General features: G+C 45.4%; 1 protein-coding gene across 1 annotated transcript in view; it reads right to left on the bottom strand.

Annotated features, from left to right (window-relative positions):
• Window positions 1-18,810, bottom strand: part of VPS50 (VPS50 subunit of EARP/GARPII complex) — a 97,473-nt gene that overhangs the window by 65,774 nt on the left and 12,889 nt on the right. Inside the window, exons 3-8 of the mRNA XM_033060341.2 lie at window positions 14,302-14,424; window positions 13,632-13,703; window positions 8,012-8,065; window positions 4,918-4,988; window positions 4,382-4,499; window positions 4,258-4,293 (exon numbers count right to left, since the gene is read on the bottom strand). Coding sequence (XP_032916232.1) covers window positions 4,258-4,293; window positions 4,382-4,499; window positions 4,918-4,988; window positions 8,012-8,065; window positions 13,632-13,703; window positions 14,302-14,424 — 474 coding nt within the window. The remainder of the gene's footprint in view (window positions 1-4,257; window positions 4,294-4,381; window positions 4,500-4,917; window positions 4,989-8,011; window positions 8,066-13,631; window positions 13,704-14,301; window positions 14,425-18,810) is intronic.

The raw sequence follows: 18,810 nt of genomic DNA, 5'->3' as shown, positions 1-18,810 counted from the left end.
AGCATTAGGAATAAAATAATTTGCGTCTCCTGTCTATACAGTAAAGAGTGAGAGTCTACCGCAGCACTTAATCTGCAAGTAGCTTAGAATTAGCAACATCTGAAAACACTAGGTATTACATTACCTCATGCAAACAACTTGCTGTATTGTTTCCTTATCCATACATTAAAAATAATACATCACAAAGTTTTTATTACAGAACAACTAATATCTTCCCAGTAATCTATTCACAAGCATGGAAAGAGGTTCATTCAGGCAATGGCAGGCTGTTCCCACAGTTTATAAAACATAAAAGGAGACAAGGAAGAACACTCCCAACATTATGCCCAAATAAACACTATTTAAATTTGAGACTCTTCCAGCTCATTAGAAATTAACTTAAATACAACTGACTCACAGAAGTCTTCAGGCAATAAAGAATACACTATGGACACACTGTCCTAATATATAAGAATACAGTAATTTCACGACTATAAGGCGCACCCTTTTGACTAAAATCTCCCCCCAAAACCGGAAGTGCGCCTTATAGTCCGGTGCGCCTTATCTGATCTACAAAGTTGCAACATTTGCCACCCCGGAAGTGAGAGCCCGTCGGCATCGGGGCCGCCCCCGCGCGGGGCGGACGCGCCGGCTTCGGGGCCGCCCCCGCGCGGGGCGGACCCGCCGGTATCGGGGCCTCCCCGCCGGCATCGGGGCCGCCCCCGCGCAGGGCCGTCCCGCCGGCATCGGGGCCGCCCCCGCGCGGGGCGGACCCGCCGGCTTCGGGGCCGCCCCCGCGCGGGGCGGACCCGCCGGTATCGGGGCCGCCCCCGCCGGCATCGGGGCCGCCCCCGCGCGGGGCGGACCCGCCGGTATCGGGGCCGCCCCCGCCGGCTTCGGGGCCGCCCCCGCGCGGGGCGGACCCGCTGGTATCGGGGCCTCCCCGCCGGCTTCGGGGCCGCCCCCGCGCGGGGCGGACGCGCCGGCTTCGGGGCCGCCCCCGCGCGGGCCGTCCCGCCGGCATCGGGGCCGCCCCCGCGCGGGGCGGACCCGCCGGCTTCGGGGCCGCCCCCGCGCGGGGCGGACCCGCCGGTATCGGGGCCTCCCCGCCGGCTTCGGGGCCGCCCCCGCGCGGGGCGGACCCGCTGGTATCGGGGCCTCCCCGCCGGCTTCGGGGCCGCCCCCGCGCGGGGCGGACCCGCCGGCTTCGGGGCCACCCCCGCGCGGGGCCGGCCCGCCGACATTGGGACGGCTCCCTTGCGGGGGGTGTTAAAGCCGCAGGAATCGGATCGGCTGCTGCGCGGGGGGGGCGAAAGCCGCAGGGATCGGATCGGCTGCTGCGTGGGGGGGGCGAAAGCCGCAGGGATCGGATCGGCTGCTGCGTGGGGGGGGCGAAAGCCGCAGGGATCGGATCGGCTGCTGCGCGGGGGGGGCGAAAGCCGCAGGGATCGGATCGGCTGCTGCGCGGGGTGGGCGAAAGCCCCCGGAATCACGGCGGCCGCCGCGCGGGGTGGGCGAAAGCCCCCGGAATCACGGCGGTCGCCGCGCGGGCGGGGCGAAAGCCCCCGGAAACACGGCGGCCGCCGCGCGGGGGGGGCGAAAGCCCCCGGAATCACGGCGGTCGCCGCGCGGGCGGGGCGAAAGCCCCCAGAATCACGGCGGCCGCTGCGCGGGGGGGGCGAAAGCCCCCGGAAACACGGCGGTCGCCGCGCGGGCGGGGCGAAAGCCCCCGGAAACACGGCGGCCGCCGCGCGGGGGGGGCGAAAGCCCCCGGAATCACGGCGGTCGCCGCGCGGGCGGGGCGAAAGCCCCCAGAATCACGGCGGCCGCTGCGCGGGGGGGGGCGAAAGCCCCCGGAAACACGGCGGTCGCCGCGCGGGCGGGGCGAAAGCCCCCGGAAACACGGCGGCCGCCGCGCGGGGGGGGCGAAAGCCCCCGGAATCACGGCGGTCGCCGCGCGGGTGGGGCGAAAACCCCCAGAAGCACGGCGGCCGCCATGCGGAGAGGGGGAAAACCGCCAGAATCGGAGCGGCTGCCACGCGGGGAGGGGGCAAGCAGCTGGAATCGGGGCAGCGGCGGCACGGGGCAAGCCTGCCGGCATTGGGTCACCCGGAGCGCCAGGGAACTCCCGGAACAGCGGGGCCCTGGGGATGCTGCACGGAGCGGCGGTGGGCATAGCCCGGCCCTGCCGGGTACAGGCAGGCCCGGGAGCCAATGGCTGCCGGATTGAGGCGGGGCCTCGACCAGCAAGCGTGCGGGAGGAGCTGGGGGCGGAGCCTCGCTGCAAAAAAAAACCCGGTGCGCCTTATAGACCGGTGCGCCTTATCTGATCTACAAAGTTGCAAAATGTGCCGGCTCCCGGGGGGTGCGCCTTATAGTCCGGTGCGCCTTATGGTCGTGAAATTACTGTAATATCCAATAGGCAGACAGCTGAATCAGGAGGTATATGAGGATGTCAGGACAAAAAAAAAACATAACACAAAAATGCAAAACCCAAGGATCCCACCAACAAGACACAGGCATTGCCTTGGGCATTCCTATTATTTTTGTATTCTGTTAGACATGAGACCAGAAAGAATCTTGCAGGAAGAAAAACCCTCTTTAATTGCTAAGAGCTTCTGGATTTTGTCATAATTACATCTGTTATATTACAAGCTTCAGAGAGCTCAAACTCAAAGCTGTTATTGGAATTTCAGTCATTGATTGAAGAGTAAAAATGCAAGGGTAATTTATATTCAGCTATTATCATGCAGGAGTTTATGAAATAAAATTGGTTTTAACAGCAATGTTATAATGCAGATCGAATTTAGCTAAAAAACACCAAAAAAACCACCAAATACATTACCCATTAGATGAAAACAGAATAGTACATTGGTCTAAAAGGACTGTTGCATTTATAGCTCTTTACATCTCTCTCCACTGGAAACCTGGTACTTGCTCCACTAAGTCGAACAGAGCTCAAATCAGAAAGCCTGCCTGCATAAGATATGTTACAATATATTCCAGATGAAGCTCAGCCCTGTAAGCTACCGTAGCTTCATGCCAGGTCTTTTCTTCATCAGGAACCCTTTCAAAATGCTCTTCTGTGAGTGGTTACTAATAGTTCTCATGCATATTCCAACCTACTAACTTCTTGGAGTACAGAAAATAAATGGGCGAGTAGCTCAGATAATTTATTGGGAGCAGACACTGAGCACAGCTCTAAAACTGCCCTCTGCCAAAAGCAACAGTTCCAGCCCTTAAAAATCACTGACCAATCATGATAATCATACATTAGAGTCTGTGTGTGAATGCAACACCCACACCTCCTCAGGACAACTCTTCCCACTAGACAGTGAAGTTTATTTCCTGTGTAGTAATATACAGCACAGAAATTAAAAGCTAATCATTGTACAGGGCTTACTAAGCAGAAAGCATTTAGGCCATCTGAAAATGAGTGCAGTTTTGCTTGATAAAAAGTGAGAAAGTTTGCTGACAAGGTAACTTACTCAAGATGGAATTAAATTCACAGAATCTTGAAAGTTAAAACTATTAACATACAATTTCCAAATCTAATAACTGGGGATTGTCATCATGACATTCCATCCAGTATTAGCTCTAAATATTTGGCAAACTCACAAGTGGATATTGCTACACTACAAGTATTATAGCTGTCAATAATTCCTGACGCTTTCTTTCATACAATTCATAGGTTTAAGACAAGATCTATTGCTCTGTGCAGTATCTACTGCATTTTTAGGCAGCATACATAACAGTACCAGAATTTTCAGTGTCATGGCCTGAATGCTGCCATGTTTTCCACAATGGAATTATAAAAAGCCAACTCAATGAATAAGGACAGAAGGCTACTACCTTACAAATAAAATATTAAGCAGGGAGCCCATATATAAATTTGTATAAATTCTTTATCCAGACCCAGCATATCAACAGTCAGCTAAATCTCACCTTTTTCTTTTTCCCAAACATCAAGCTAAAAAAAAGAGGTTTAAGTTGAGAGCAGGGATAAGTGGAGACTCCTCAATATTTTTACTGACCTAACTCAAGTTTCAGTGCAGAGATCTAAAGGCAGGAATGAGTTTTTGATAGAATATACTCCTCCAGCAGAGGGGCTATCTAAATTGTTATTAAGTTTTTCTCAATGTAAAAGAAGAATAAAAATATAATTTTAGGCCATGCACACACCCTGTTTGCAAGAGGAAAGGAAGGGACAAAATTAAGATGACTGATGAATGTAGACTTAGAACAGCGTCGAATTACACCAGTCTGGTAGGGACTTACCTCCAACATCTCACTCAAACGCACATCAGTTCTTTGCTAAAAATAAAAAAATTAAAAATTCCAGTCATTACTATGCACAAATGAAGAAAAATATTTGTCACTGAACAAAAACAACAGTACATACCAGTGTTTTTATTGTTCTCAGAGATTTCAGCAGCCCAATAAGCAACTGTCGTTTCCTCTGATTTGCAAGAAGCCCCAAACTAGTCTGTGTGAAACCTTCCTTTGCTATATTCAGGTGTCTGCAAGGTAGAAATAAAATAATCTTCAACAGTTCATAAAATAAGGCTTACTTCTAACCAATTCTAACAATTAATTGATCCAACAAAATACATGGTAGAAAATAAGATTGTCAGCATTGTTAGGGAAACTCAGAAAACAAGATTGTACCAACAGACTACTAAGAAGGCACATCCTCCATTCTGCACTTGCTGTGGATCAGTGATAAAACGCCAAAGCTTTCCTTTTCAAAAAGAACTCCCAATTGCAGAAGTGAGAGCTGCAAGAGATTGCAACTGTTTCACTATCTCTAACTACCACTGCAAATAGCATTCAGCACATAAACAGGAAATATCATCAGCAAGCAAACTTCCTGGGTTCACGGATTTCCTGTTAAATACTTCCCCACTTTCAATCTCTGCAGTTCCTTAAGCAAGATACCTTCTTCCATTTGTGCAAATCACCGCTGCTAACTGAAGGCCACTCTGCAATGATGTAACACGTTCAAGTTCCTACAGAGAGACAATAGGTTAAACAAATATACAGGTTAAACAAATATACAAGTTACACACCAGTGAAGACTACTGATTGGTAGATTTCTCTTGAGATGGTATAACAACTTTGTAGAGTTACTTTATATATTATTTGTTTCATCATTTTATATGCACTAAGTACTGCAATGTAACATTAATATAAACTATATTTTGAAATGCAATTCTCTTTTGAAGATAAGATAGTTAAAATCCGTTTTCATTGCAGTGGGAACCTCTACATTTATATATTGCACATTTAGCCTAAGAATTTCTATACCATTAATGCATTACAACAGAATGATCAAAGCGTCAGAGATTGAAGTGCAGGGCTTAATTTACATTAATATTCCAGAAAGCTGCAAAACAAAAAAAAATTATGTTTCACACAGCATTTTCTTGTTTAGAAGCACTTGTGTTCTATCAATTTAATAGATGTCACATGATTATGAACGTTAATTGTATCCTGTTGACTTTCAGCTGAAAACTCTTCAGTAGAGGTGACCTGAATTTAGCTTGATTTTGACTTAGTGAAGTGCCTAGCATAATCTCAACTCCTTGAAAAAAATAAATGTTATAATATAACTACTAAGATTTCTTTTATTAGAATAGCTCTGCAGAAAAGACCATTCTTTCCCCAGGCTACAGAAAAAGAGATTTTATTTATTTATTTATTTATTTATTTATTATTTTATTTTTTAATTCTGCTCATAATTTCACAATGTATCAAGTGCTTTTCATGAGAAGAGATATTTTCACTTTGAAAACTAATTTTATTCTAATAATATGACAAGCAAAAATGAGTTGAAAGTTCAGTTCAGTTTTAGATCAGCTCCTGGTCACTCTTAAATCACTAAGCTGCATCTTCCACCAAAACCTGCTCCTTTATGTTGCTTTTGCATAAATGACAGCCTAGTTACTGATATGCAAAATATCTTACAAAACCAAATTCAAAGATTATTTTCCTCAATACCTACTTCTCTCTAAAAACATACTTTGCAAATACCAGAGCAATTCAAACAGTTATTGTTCCCTTGTTCATGAGGAAACACATACAATACGGAGCAACTCCACTCCAGTCTTACCTCTTGCAAAGACTCTTTAAAATCTCTCCTTTGAACATGACTGGATGGAGAGGAATGGGGAGAAAGTGCAATCTAAACATTCCCAAAGAGGGAGTCTTCTACCCAGCAATGACGGCTGAATACTGTTTTTCTCTGCTCAAAAACAGTCTTTCACCCACTGGCTGTTCCTAAAGCATGTCTTTCTTCCAAGAACAGAAAACCGTACATCCCTTACGTGTCTGTGCCATGCTCTTCTGGCCACAAGAGTGCCTGTTAGATCAGTACTTCATACTAAGCATGAGCTTCAAACCATGATATCCCTAAACTGCACTTTGCACGGTGAAAATGTGTCCAGGAGATGTGCTCAATTGCATTTTTGGTTCTTGTAATGATTTTTTACTGTAGTTGAACACTGAACTGGAGCTGCCATTACAAGTTCACATAGCACAGCAGGAGGTTCATTTCATGAATCAGTGAGACAGTGAGACCTATAACGCCCACCAGAAATCTCCAATAAGTCTACTGATAAGACCTCTGCCCATAAGTAATCCTGAAGCATTATTGACTTAATCAGGCACAAATGCATTTAAGAAAAGTTTTTAAAATATTTTTAATGGCACAATGGATTTCTAACTGTCCCTCTGGAACATCTGAAAGCACTTTCAGGTATAAAACAGGTGCACCTCACTAAGATGTCTGCAATGAGAACATTAACGTTACACAGCAAAATGCAAGAACATTTACTGCAGTTCCATTATGCAGTGAGAGGTTTTCAAAGTGAAGCTTCTAGATTCAGAAAAAGCAGCACTCACTCAAAACTATCAATTTCAAACCTACACAACAGTGAAATAGTACCAGAAGATTTTTATACCATACAATTACCCTTTCTTCCCCTTCTATACTATCTTGCGAAGACTCAAACACAGTAACACTTACCAGCCTCCTTCTGCAACAGCCTCCCACCTCACCCCTTTAACTAAAACTGAAACAATTTCGCTGTTACAGCCTTTTTCTTCCACCTGCTATTGCAGGAGATGACGCAAGCAACAGTCACCTCTCCCTCCTCCATTGTTCTTTAAACTGCAGCAGTCCTTTCACCAGGCAACAGCGCCAGAACACAGATGGTAACCTCACTAAGGTTGAATGCACTGGCCATGAGAACAAGCAAACAAAAAGGGATGTTGTGTCCTCTGGATAAGAGGAAAATAATTGCAGCTCCATGACATCTATCACAGGTTCATAGCCAGGAAGTCACCATTGCTCTTCCACACTCCCACCAGCTTCTTGCCCAAAATAAGAATTGCCATAATCACCAGTATGACAATGGCAATGTAAGGTGCCGTACACAAACAGAAGCATTCAACACAAGATCATTCTCAGACCTAACTTAATAACAATCACCATTGTCACTTTGCAGAATTGTTTGGACAATAGTCCTGGGCACATGGTGTGACTTTTGGGGATGACTCTGTGTACAGGGGCAGGAGTTGGACTTGATCCTAGTGGGTCCCTTCCAACACAACATATTCTGTGACACTGATTCTCAAAACTGTCTGAGATTAGTGGCAGTTAAGTGATCTTAAGAAAGATCACTCCTGTTTTGTCTTACGGAATAAGATGTTACACCACTCCTAAACAGGGGCACTAAAGCAGCTCCATGTCCATTACAGGTATTGCCAAGTCTGTGAATTCATTAATTCTGAATTTTTCAGAAAGCCTTGTGAAATGACCATATGCCAAAATTTTTATCATCTTAAGAACTTTAAACTCAATACACCGTTCATTTTCACTACAGAGACAGAGCTTTAGCATTCAAAAATGGCTGGTTCCAGCCAGGCACTAGCACCCCTACTACAAATTATTATATTGACACAACTGCAGCATTATACCAGCACAAAATTGAGCAGTTTATTCTTGAAAAGAAAGTGCTAGTTGTCTTACCTCAACATATGCAGGCTGTTTTTCAAGGATTAAATCTGCAACTTTCTTAGACACCTTAAAAAGAAGAATACTCCATGTGATACACAGTAATCTCAATTAAGAAGGCCAAGCCCATACTAAAGTTCTACAAATTTGTGATTCTCTACCATTAAGCTCTGCATTTTTCAAATTCATTAATAAATATTTTACAACAACATGTAAAAAATTGTAAAAATTATGATCAGCTTTCCTTAGAACCAAGATAAGAGAAGTGTTCATAATTCTATCTAGTGAATAGCGGGCATTTTTACACTACAGTAATTTCCCGACCATATGGCGCACCGGACTATAAGGCGCACTTTTTTTTTTGCAGTGAGGTTCTGCCCCCAGCTCCCCTCGCACGGTTGCTGGTCGAGGCCCCGCCTCAACCCGGCGGCCATGGGCCCCCGGGCCCATGTCCACCACGGCAGGGGCGGTGCCGTGGGCCCCCGGGCCCGCCTCCACCTGGCAGGGGTGGTGCCACAGGCCCCTAGGCCCGCCTTCACCCGGCAGCCATGGGCCCCCGGGCCCACCCCCACTCGAGAGCCATGGGCCCCCAGGCCTGCCTGGACCCGGCAGGGGCGGCGCCGCTGGCCCCCAGCCCCGCCTCCACCTGGCAGGGGCGGGGCCGCAGGCCCCCGGGCCCACCTCCACCCAGCTGCTGCGGCACTGCCGGCTCCCCCCACAGCTCACGGCTCACACTTCCAGGGTGGCAAATGTCGCAACTTTGTACATCATATAAGGCGCACTGGACTATAAGGCGCACTTCCGGGTTCGAGGGAAAATTTTAGTCAAAAGGGTGCGCCTTATAGTCGTGAAATTACTGTACTCACTTAACTCTCTGCTTGTTAAGAAACGCACTAGAAAAGCAAATAGAAATAATTTGGGACACTGCAAGTGTTTACATTTTGCTCATGCTATTGCTAGAGTACAAATTTAAGTCAACCATATAGCATGGTGTCCTGGCTTGGGCTGGGGTATTCAATTTTCTTCAAAGTGCCTGGTGTGGGGCTGGTTTGGACTTGGGTTGACACCAGTTTTGATAACACAGAGGTGTTTCAGTTGAGCAGTGCCTGCAGAGAATCAATCAAGGCCTTTTTTACTCCTTGAACCACCTCAACAGCAGGTGGGCTGGGGGTGCACAAACCTTTGAGAGGGTACATAGCTGAGACACCTGATCCCAACTGACCCATGGGATATCCTAAACATATGGTGTCATGATTACATACAGCTGTGGGGAGCATATATAGCTGTGGGAAGAAGAAGGAAGGGAAGGATGCTCAGGTCAATGGCATTTGTATTCACAAATAACTGCTACACATGATAGAGCCCTGCTCTCCTGGAGAAGGCTGAATAACTGCCTGCCCATGAAAAGCAGTGAATTAATTCCTTGTTTTGCTTCACATGTTTTTGCTTTACCTATTTTTTAGCTATTTCTTCTTCAATATCTACCTTCATCTCAACCCACGAGCTTTCTCCCTTTTACTCCTCCCATTCTCCCCCCTACTCACTGGTGGAAAAGTGACTGAGAGACTATGTGATACTTCACTGCCATCTAGAGTCAAACCACAACACATTTAACACAAGAACATCTAGCTTTGAGACTGACACTGCATTAAATTAAAACAATGTCATAATGAATATGCACCCTCTACACATTATAACTTTTCTTTAGAAGACAGAATACGTAAATTTTAAACTTTTCTCCACTGCTCTGAGTATAATTTTAAGTAGAATGCTCCTGAGAGCTGGTGTCTGTATTGAATTTAAAAACTGGGCATTGCTACCTTAATCAATCTCTTCTCCACAAACATAGAAGCATAAAAAGAAATCCAACAGTAATAGTCTTATAAATGCTAGCTTGAGAATAGTGTACCATTTTCCATCAGGGACTAAAAATACCTAAGAAATTGTTTCAAACATGATCAAGAAATTGCTGGTATTGCCCTATATTCTTTTGGGGGAACAATATTCCCAGAAATGGAAATAAATTCAAACTGGCTAAGACAGCCAGCCCACAATGCACTACTGGCAAACAGAAACAAAGAAGTTTTTGTAAACTTGACTGCTAAGGCAAACATAACACCAAGTTGAGCTCTTCAATCAGAAACCTACAGTAATTTCACGATTATAAGGTGCACCCTTTTGACTAAAATTTTGGTCTGAACCCGGAAGTGCGCCTTATACTCTGGAGCACCTTATATATGGAAAGTTTGGAAAGTTTTTATCTAGGTAGGAAAGGCTGGGCTTTCCCCGCTGCCTGGAGCAACTCTCAATGGGATAAAGTAATTTTATCAGTCACCCAGTGGGACTCAATGGGCCATTAGCAGAAGATAACTCCCTGGAGGAAGGATGGGGGGTGCAAAGATAAAGAACAATGCCCTGCCTGGTTTCAATGGATGGCCCATTAGCAGAGATAAGGATCACTGCCCCACCTGGTCACAACAGGTGGTGATAGAATAGATACTATGATCACATCCTGTACTGTAACCCAAGACAGCACAGCTGGTGTGATCGCTACTAATTCGTTACTTCATTGCGCGAGGATCCTCACTGCAAAAAAAAAGTGCGCCTTATAGACCAGTGCGCCTTATATATGAACAAAGTTCAGAAATTTGCCGACTACCGGAAGTGCGCCTTATAATCCAGTGCGCCTTATAGCCGTGAAATTACGGTGTATTGGCTCCATCAGCTCTATTCCCACCCTCCGGAACAGCACGCGCACATAAACGGTGTTTGAAGTATTTCAGTGCCATCAGGGGGCAATGTGGACAAGGGGCATGTGCCCTGCTATACTTTCCTCCTTTCAAATCAAAAGCAGGCCAGAACCACAAAGCAATTTTAAAACTTTTCAGTTGTTCTTAACCTTTTAGCTGTTCCACAACAAATAAAGCTTTCATCTGCAGGACAGCAAAAGAACCAGAGGGAGGTGGGGTCAGGATAGCACATTATCAAGCTAGCTGCTACACAAGTCTACATGACCCTGGGGCTCTGAAATTTTCACCTTCTTTTTTCAACATATCCTTCATTCTAGTCCTGTACCTGTAAAAAACTTCAGGACATGGATATACCTGCTAGTTATTCAGTGCTCTAGTACAAACCTAGCAGTTTTATTCTTCACTGCTAAGCAATGTTCAAGTAGTACACATGAATAAAAATACATTTGTTTTTAGTTTTTACACTCTTTTTCTTTTGCAAGTCCTCAGTTACCTTGACTAATAACAACCTCAACACTGACAAGCACCTGCCACAGGCACTTTTTTTCTTTCCCGGAACTTAGTGATACTACTTTTCTTCCTGAACTTCCAAGCTACTCTCTCAGGTATTTTTGCAGATGAGCAATATTATCCCCAGTTACTTCATTTATTTCCAAACTGCCACACCCCTTTTGGCATCTTCCATACAATTGTGCTGTGGTAAGTCCTGGAATCCTGAATTGTGACTGCTAGCACTGAATGTAACCATGGTTATCAATGCCTGTCAACAATGTTTGCTGAAGGGACAAACAATTTTCTCTTTCCTAATCACATCAGTAAAAAATATTTCATCTCCTGAAGATAAAACAAAATAGCTAAGGATATTAGATTACTAATTAAAATGAAGTCCAGTAGACATACAATTAAAAAGCCTTTCAAATCCAAATTGTCTGTACCAAGACGATTACAAATTAAAGTTGTTATGATATATACATTAAAAAATGTTTGAGCAAGTTGGCATCCTTGCACTGGAATAGAAAACTAATGAGCAAACTACAGAAAATAAGTCTATAGTGATCCTGAAAACAACGGGATGACCAAGATCAGCTGTGCGAAAGCAGATAGTAACAGTCAGTGAGATGTGGAAGACCAGAGCTCTAGTACCTGTAATTCACACTCATATAAGTACTTTGCATTAGAGAAATTTAGAAGTTGAAGTTACCTCCAAACTCCTATTGTAAATTCCTCTGCCAACTGTAGGCATAGACATTGAAGTGAAAAAGGCACTATTTAGTTCTCTGCAAAAGCAGAGCAACTGTGTGATATGTCAACAGGCTTCTTGAATCCTCTATCTAATAATCTATTCACCATTAAAATATTTTTAGGACTGAACTAACAACAACATTCTGCAGTTTTGTCCTCCATGAAAGACACTTATGTCCTTCAAGGTAGACAGTTCTCTAAATGACCCATCACAAGGTAAATGGATAATAACTGAGACACATGAAGAAAACATGCAACAGTCTCTCACATTTTGCATGAAAAAATGACATAAGGACATGAAATACCAGAAACCACATTTTGGTAAGACTAAGAAAGAAACAAGGACCAATCCTGACTGGGAGGATGGTGAGGGAAGAACTGGGCATGTTTCTTGTCAAAAGTTTTGGTTTTGAGAGTTTTTACCTCTTTGTATTCTAAAAGAAAGGCACATCTGGCCATATTTACTGGAAGCCTTGCGCTCAGTTCTCTCCCCTGTTATTCATTAGCTGCATGCACTTTCTAGTTCAAATGTTCAAGCAACAGCCATGCTCTGAAACTACTCCCCCAGTCGCAGCCACTTCCCATCCTGCAAGCAAAAATTGGCCAAAACATTGATAACAAATATTAGGATTATATAGTGTATCTCAATGAAGTTGTCTCAGTCTTGAGAGCACTTCCTTGCAAAACAAGGTCACCACCAGATGTCCTCTTAAAATTTAAAAAAACCACCAGCACACAAACAGACGCACAAAAAATTACTATCTATCTCTCACTCACTTCCAACTTCTTTCCTTATAAATCTTGGTGAGAAACATGAAATATTCATTTCCTCAACTTTTCACTAATTTTTCACGAAACTTCATATGTATATTATGGAGAAATCAGTCTAAAGCAAAAGGCACTTGCTTTATGTATTGTTAACAATGTAAGATTCTCCAATATATTTCATTTATTTAAAGACATTAATTATTATTATTACTTCTATTTTACTTGCAGATACTCTCCAAATGCCAGAGTTAATAGATTTGTTTCCTGCACCACATTACTCACCTCAAGAACAACAGAACAATTAACACATGAATAGAAAATTTTAAAGTCTGCAACATAACAAGCACCTTTCAAATGCTGTAACTCTGATTTCTCCTCATTCCTTGAAGTTACTACTCATTACATTTCATTTGGTTTATTACATAATAACTCTGTATCAGAGCTCACTAAAAACCCTTGTGAACAATTAACATATTGGCAAATGAAAAGTAAGAGAAAACAGCATCTTCAAGAAGAGGGTTTTTAAAACATTTTATGCTTTACATTGCCAGAAATTCCTCAAAGAGATACTACTCCATTATTCAGGACTGCGTTGAACATTACAAGACAAACATTCAAAAAGTCAAGTTTCTAAAAAAACAGTTAATACATTTGCTTTTTGTTACAATACTTAACACTAAGATTTACTTCCATTCTTTCATATGATTATGATTTAGTGATGATTTTCCACTATAAAGGTACAACGACATGATATTAAAAACATATTTAGTATCTAATGTGTTAAGAAATTATATCTTTTTCAGTTACACTTCTTGCTAGACTTACAGACAAGACAACAAATCGTGTAAGGGTACAGAGGAAAAAACTTTACTTACAGCAGCCTGCTGTTGTTTTAGCTTGTCTCTGTACTCTTCCAGTTCTTGAAGACTAAGTACTGGAGGAAGCCTCTGTATTTAAATAATAAATTTAAATCAGTGAGAAATTAAAGATTGATTACTCACACATAGTATTAGCTAGGCAATGAGTTTCATTAAAGAAACATTCTTAGGGCTTCTGTAATCTAATCTGCAGAATAAATCAATTTTTTTCAAATTATGGATACTGAAATCAATTAGTGTTGATAAACAACATATGATCATAATTGCCTCATATAATATCATAATTACCTCACAGTTACTTTATTTTACATCATATATGTATACATACACCCACTCAATCACAGAAATTATTGTCTCAATCAGTTTGCCAAAAAATACACAAAATATAAAACAGATTTGTTTCCTCAGCTATCTACACTTTTTCACTACAGTTTAAATTATGAAATGCCTGTTAACACACTCTACCACATTAAAAAAAGAGACTATATACTATATATGCACCAATACTCTATGCTAGAAGCTCCATACAACCACAAGATGACACAGGGGAATATGATGTTGTATAATGAAACATCTATGAAACAAAAAATAGGTCATTGAAACAAGCATACTTTTGGTCTTCATTTTTCATTACGTCACCATGTATTCTTTTAAGATGACAGCTTACCTCTAACTCATACTTCACAATATCAAAGGAATCATTGGAAAAATAAACTTCTTCAATGCTGTTAATTATTTCCTGTTGTGCTTGAGGATCAGTTGGTTCTTCCTGTAGTTCTCTGAGCTCCTCCTGCACAAAACAAAAAAGCATTTCCATAATCTAGTAACACATCCTAGGAAGAACAACGTTTTAACAAAACAAACATCTTTCAAAAGGCACTTCCAACATTAGCATGAGAAGCAATAGCAAAATACAGAAAGATCAATACACTCTGTCTTGTACTTCCTGTTAGGGAGAGCATTTCAAAAAAACACAGTGTGTAGACTTCAACGTTGCACTCCACTTAAACACTTATTCATCGATACAGCACCAAGTTCATGTTGAGTCCAGTTTTTTGTTCCTTAACTTTAAAAATTCTCATAATAAACTACAAATAAACCAGCAGACTATTTCTCCAGAAGGAGAAAAAAACTGTACAGAACAAAACAAATAAAACCTGAGTTTTTTAAAACAGGAGAACCTTCTTTGTAAATGATAGGTAGACAGTGCCACTACAAATGCATAACTTTTCAGCTCAGCCCTCACATTCACTGAAATAAAAGTCATGCCACTAAACCCTTGATTTCTACAGGTAAAACAAGAACAGATCTGCCTTCTTTGCACAATATTAACAGCTCTCGGATTCTAACACAGTGGTTTAAGTAGAGTTGTGCTGTCAGCTTTCTGGAAGTTAATATTCCAGAGATAAGCATCCCCCTCCTTGCTGTCACAATCTCCTCTGGAAGGGTTCCCCAACAATCCAGATGCTTCCAATAGTTGAAACAAACCAAGGACTCAGCATGACCCTCCTCTTCCTCTGCTGCACTGGACATTGCAACTAATACTGCCCCTCTCCTGGATAATTGTTCTCTCAAACAGAATGGAAAATCCTTTATCAGAGACTCAAAAGGGAGAAGTGTTAGAATATTCTTTCACCATAAAATAAAGATAAAATGGATCAAATTGCTTGATACTGAAGTTAAACTCTGGTGCAGCAATCCAGCAGACTGAGGAGTCTGATAACAACCCTGGAGCCCCCAAGCAGTGCTGAGTTGTTCCAGTGGGGACAAGGTGCAGGGATTTTCATCACAAAGAGATCAAACGTTTATTTCACCAGCTAGTGGTATCCAACTTTAGATTAAATGACTGAACAATCACTAATTTATTTTGCACGTTGTCTTGCGTTGCAACACAGGTTGTGACCAGAAATGTGTATTCTATCACCATCTGTGACCTTTATCTCCATGGGACATATAATCTGCTAAATGGGCCATCTGTTAAAACCAGGTGGGGCAGTCATCTTTATCTTTTCCACAATCCATCCTTCCTTATCTTCAAATGGCCCATTGAGTCCACCGTATGACTGATAAAATTACACTAATTTCACGACTATAAGGCACACCGGATTATAAGGTGCACTTCCAGGTGTCAGCAAATCTCTGAACTTGGTCCATATATAAGGTGCACTGGATTATAAGGCGCACTTTTTTTTTGCAGCGAGGATCTGCGGGCAACAAAGTAATGAATTAGTAACAGAATCATGCGATCATGGGGTTTACTGGCAGGTGCTCAATTTGTAAACATTTTTCACAGATTGGTGTAGCCTTTAAACGCAGCCCCAGACGCCTTCCCCGTGTGCAGGCCCCGGCACTCCTGCCTGCCCCCGGTGCCGGCTCTCGCAGCTGGCGCGGCTCTCATGGCTCTCACGGTTCTCGTGGCTGGCACAGCTCTCACGGCATGCAGTTCTTGCGGCACATGTCTGGCGCGGTTCTCACGGCTCGGCTCATGGCTTGGCTCGCATTTCTGGGTTGGCAAATTTCCAAATTTTGTCCATATATAAGGCGCACTGGACTATAAAGGCACACTTGCGGGTATCGATCAAAATTTTTGTCATAAGGGTGCACCTTATAGTCATGAAGTTACTGTACTTCATCCCACTGGGAGACGCTCCAGACAGGGGCAGGAGCCAAGCCTGACTTAGATAAAAACTGAGATTTGGAACACCAAAGCAGCCTTTTCCACTGGATTCCAGAGGAAAACAGGACTTTCCCACATCATCACTGGACCTTCAGAGGAAAACTGCACCTTCTACAGGAGCACTGCTTCAACTGAACCGCATCTGTCATTCCAAGAGGACTGCAGCCACCATTTAATGGGACTGCTACCAACACCCTGTCTGATGGGGTGTCAGGTAGTACTCTGACTCTGTCAGCATTTTAGGTTTGTTCTTTGCAATACTGTATTTTTATTTTAATTTTCCTAGTAAAGAACTATTATTCCTATTCTAATATCTTTGCCTAAGAGCCTCTTAATTTCAAAATAATAATACAGTAATTTCACGAATACAAGCCGCACCAATTTGACCAAAATTTTGGTGGAAACCCGGAAGTGCGGCTAATATTCCGGGGCGGCTAATCTATTAACAAAATTCTAAAAGCTGCCAACACGGAAGTGAGAGCCCGCGGCAGCCCCAAGCCAAGCTGGAGCCCGGCCGGCCCCGGCAGAGGTGGGAAAGCCTGGCAGAGGCGGGGCCAGCAGTGTCGGGGGCGGGCGGCAGAGCCTGAGCCAGCATGGCGGGGGAGCCCGGGAGAACTGGGACTAGCAGTGCAGGGGAGCATGGCAGAAGCAGGAAGGCCGGCGGGTGGGGCTGCCTGGCAGCGGGGGAAGCCCAGCATAATCGGGGCCAGCAGCGTGGGGGAGCCCGGCGGTGTGGGGGCCTGCAGTGCCGGCCAGGGCGAGGAAACGCGGCGGCGGTGCAGACGGGAGGGGGCGGCCGGCGAGCGTGGTGGCGGCGGCGGCAGCCCTGCCGGCGGGGCGAGTGAAAGCGGCGCTCGCGAAAGCGCCGCCGCGAGCCGCGAACCGCGAGCCGCGAAAGCGCCGCCGCGAACCGCGAGCCGCGAGCCGCGAACCGCGAGCCGCGAACCGCGAAAGCGCCGCCGCGAGCCGCGAACCGCGAGCCGCGAGCCGCGAACCGCGAGCCGCGAACCGCGAACCGCGAGCCGCGAGCCGCGAGCCGCGAACCGCGAGCCGCGAACCGCGAGCCGCGAACCGCGAGCCGCGAAAGCGCCGCGGGGCGGGCGCGGCGCGGGGCGGGCGCGGCGCTCGCGAGGCGCGGCGCGGGGCGAGCGAAAGCGGCAGCGGGGCGGACGGCGAGCCCGGCGGCGGCAGCCCTGCCAGCCGGGCGAGCGAACGCGGCAGCGGGGCGGTGCTGACGGGAGAGGGGGGCCAGCGAGCCCGGCGGCGGCGGCAGCACCACCCGGCCAGCCCCGCCGAGCCGTGGCGCTGAGCTGGGCCACCCGGCCCCGTCGGCAACCATGAGCGGGCCGAGCCTGCCTGGCCCCGCCCCGAGCCAGTAAAGCCCGCTATGCCGCGATCCTCTTACTAATTGGCCAATTTGTGAAAGCTGCGCACGGATTCTCGCGACGAACGAAAGTGCGGCTAATATTCGGGGTGCGGCTTATCTATTGACAAAGACAGCAACATTGTCGAGGCACCGGGGGTGCGGCTTATAATCCGTGCGGCTTGTATTCGTGAAACTACTGTAATTCGGAGGGAGGGGGTTTACATTCTCCATTTCAAAGAGAGTCTTCTGCTTTTCTTAGCAGACACCTGTCCTCTAAACCAGGACACACGTCAGCTGAGATAAGGTCAATGTGTAGATGTTCCAAGGCAAAGTGACCCTTACAATACACAGCAAGGTGCTGTTTCTCTAGGGAGTAAGAGGCAGCCAAGGGGTCACAAGTGGGCAATTTTGGAAGAGTACTAGAGGAGCAGCTGCTCCTCTGAAATACTTCTCACGGAAAAAAGAGGGGAAAAAAAGAATAGAAGAAAAAGGTAGGGCACTGGGGAAATAAAAAGCAACTACTCTGATACAGAGAAAAACGGGTTTCAAGTGTATCTCACGTCCCCGAGCAGCCAGAAGCGAGGATGAAGGAAGGCGCCAGGCACTTGCGCCAGCAGTGCTCAGGCACGGGCCAGGTCAGGAGCCTCTGAACTGTGATGGGGCAGCAGGGAACAGGAGTGTCTTGGGTTACAATGCAGGGTATGTCAGAGAGATCACCACCTCTTACATCAAAAAGAAAAGATGGGTAATCATAGTGGGTGACTCCCTTCTGAGGGGAACAGAGGACCCCATATGTCGACCGGACCCATCCCACAGGGAGGTGTGCTGCCTCCCTGGGGCCAAGCTAAGGGACGACACTGAGAGACTCCCTGAGTTGATCCAGCACTCTGATTATTACTCACTACTTATACTCCAGGTTGGCAGTGATGAGACTGAAAAGAGGAGTGTCAGGGCAATTAAAACAGACTTTAGGGCACTGGGTCAAGTAGTTGATAGGACAGGGGCACAGGTGGTCTTTTCCTCAGTCCCCTTGGTGGCTGAGATAAACAGTGAAAGGAATAGGAGAATCCATATCATTAACAAGTGGCTCAAGGGTTGGTGTCATTGGCAAGATTTTGGATTTCTTTGCTCTT

This window comes from Catharus ustulatus, chromosome 1 (genome assembly GCF_009819885.2).
Source record: "Catharus ustulatus isolate bCatUst1 chromosome 1, bCatUst1.pri.v2, whole genome shotgun sequence".
NCBI lineage: Eukaryota > Metazoa > Chordata > Aves > Passeriformes > Turdidae > Catharus > Catharus ustulatus.
This window is presented reverse-complemented; position numbering and strand designations above follow the sequence as displayed.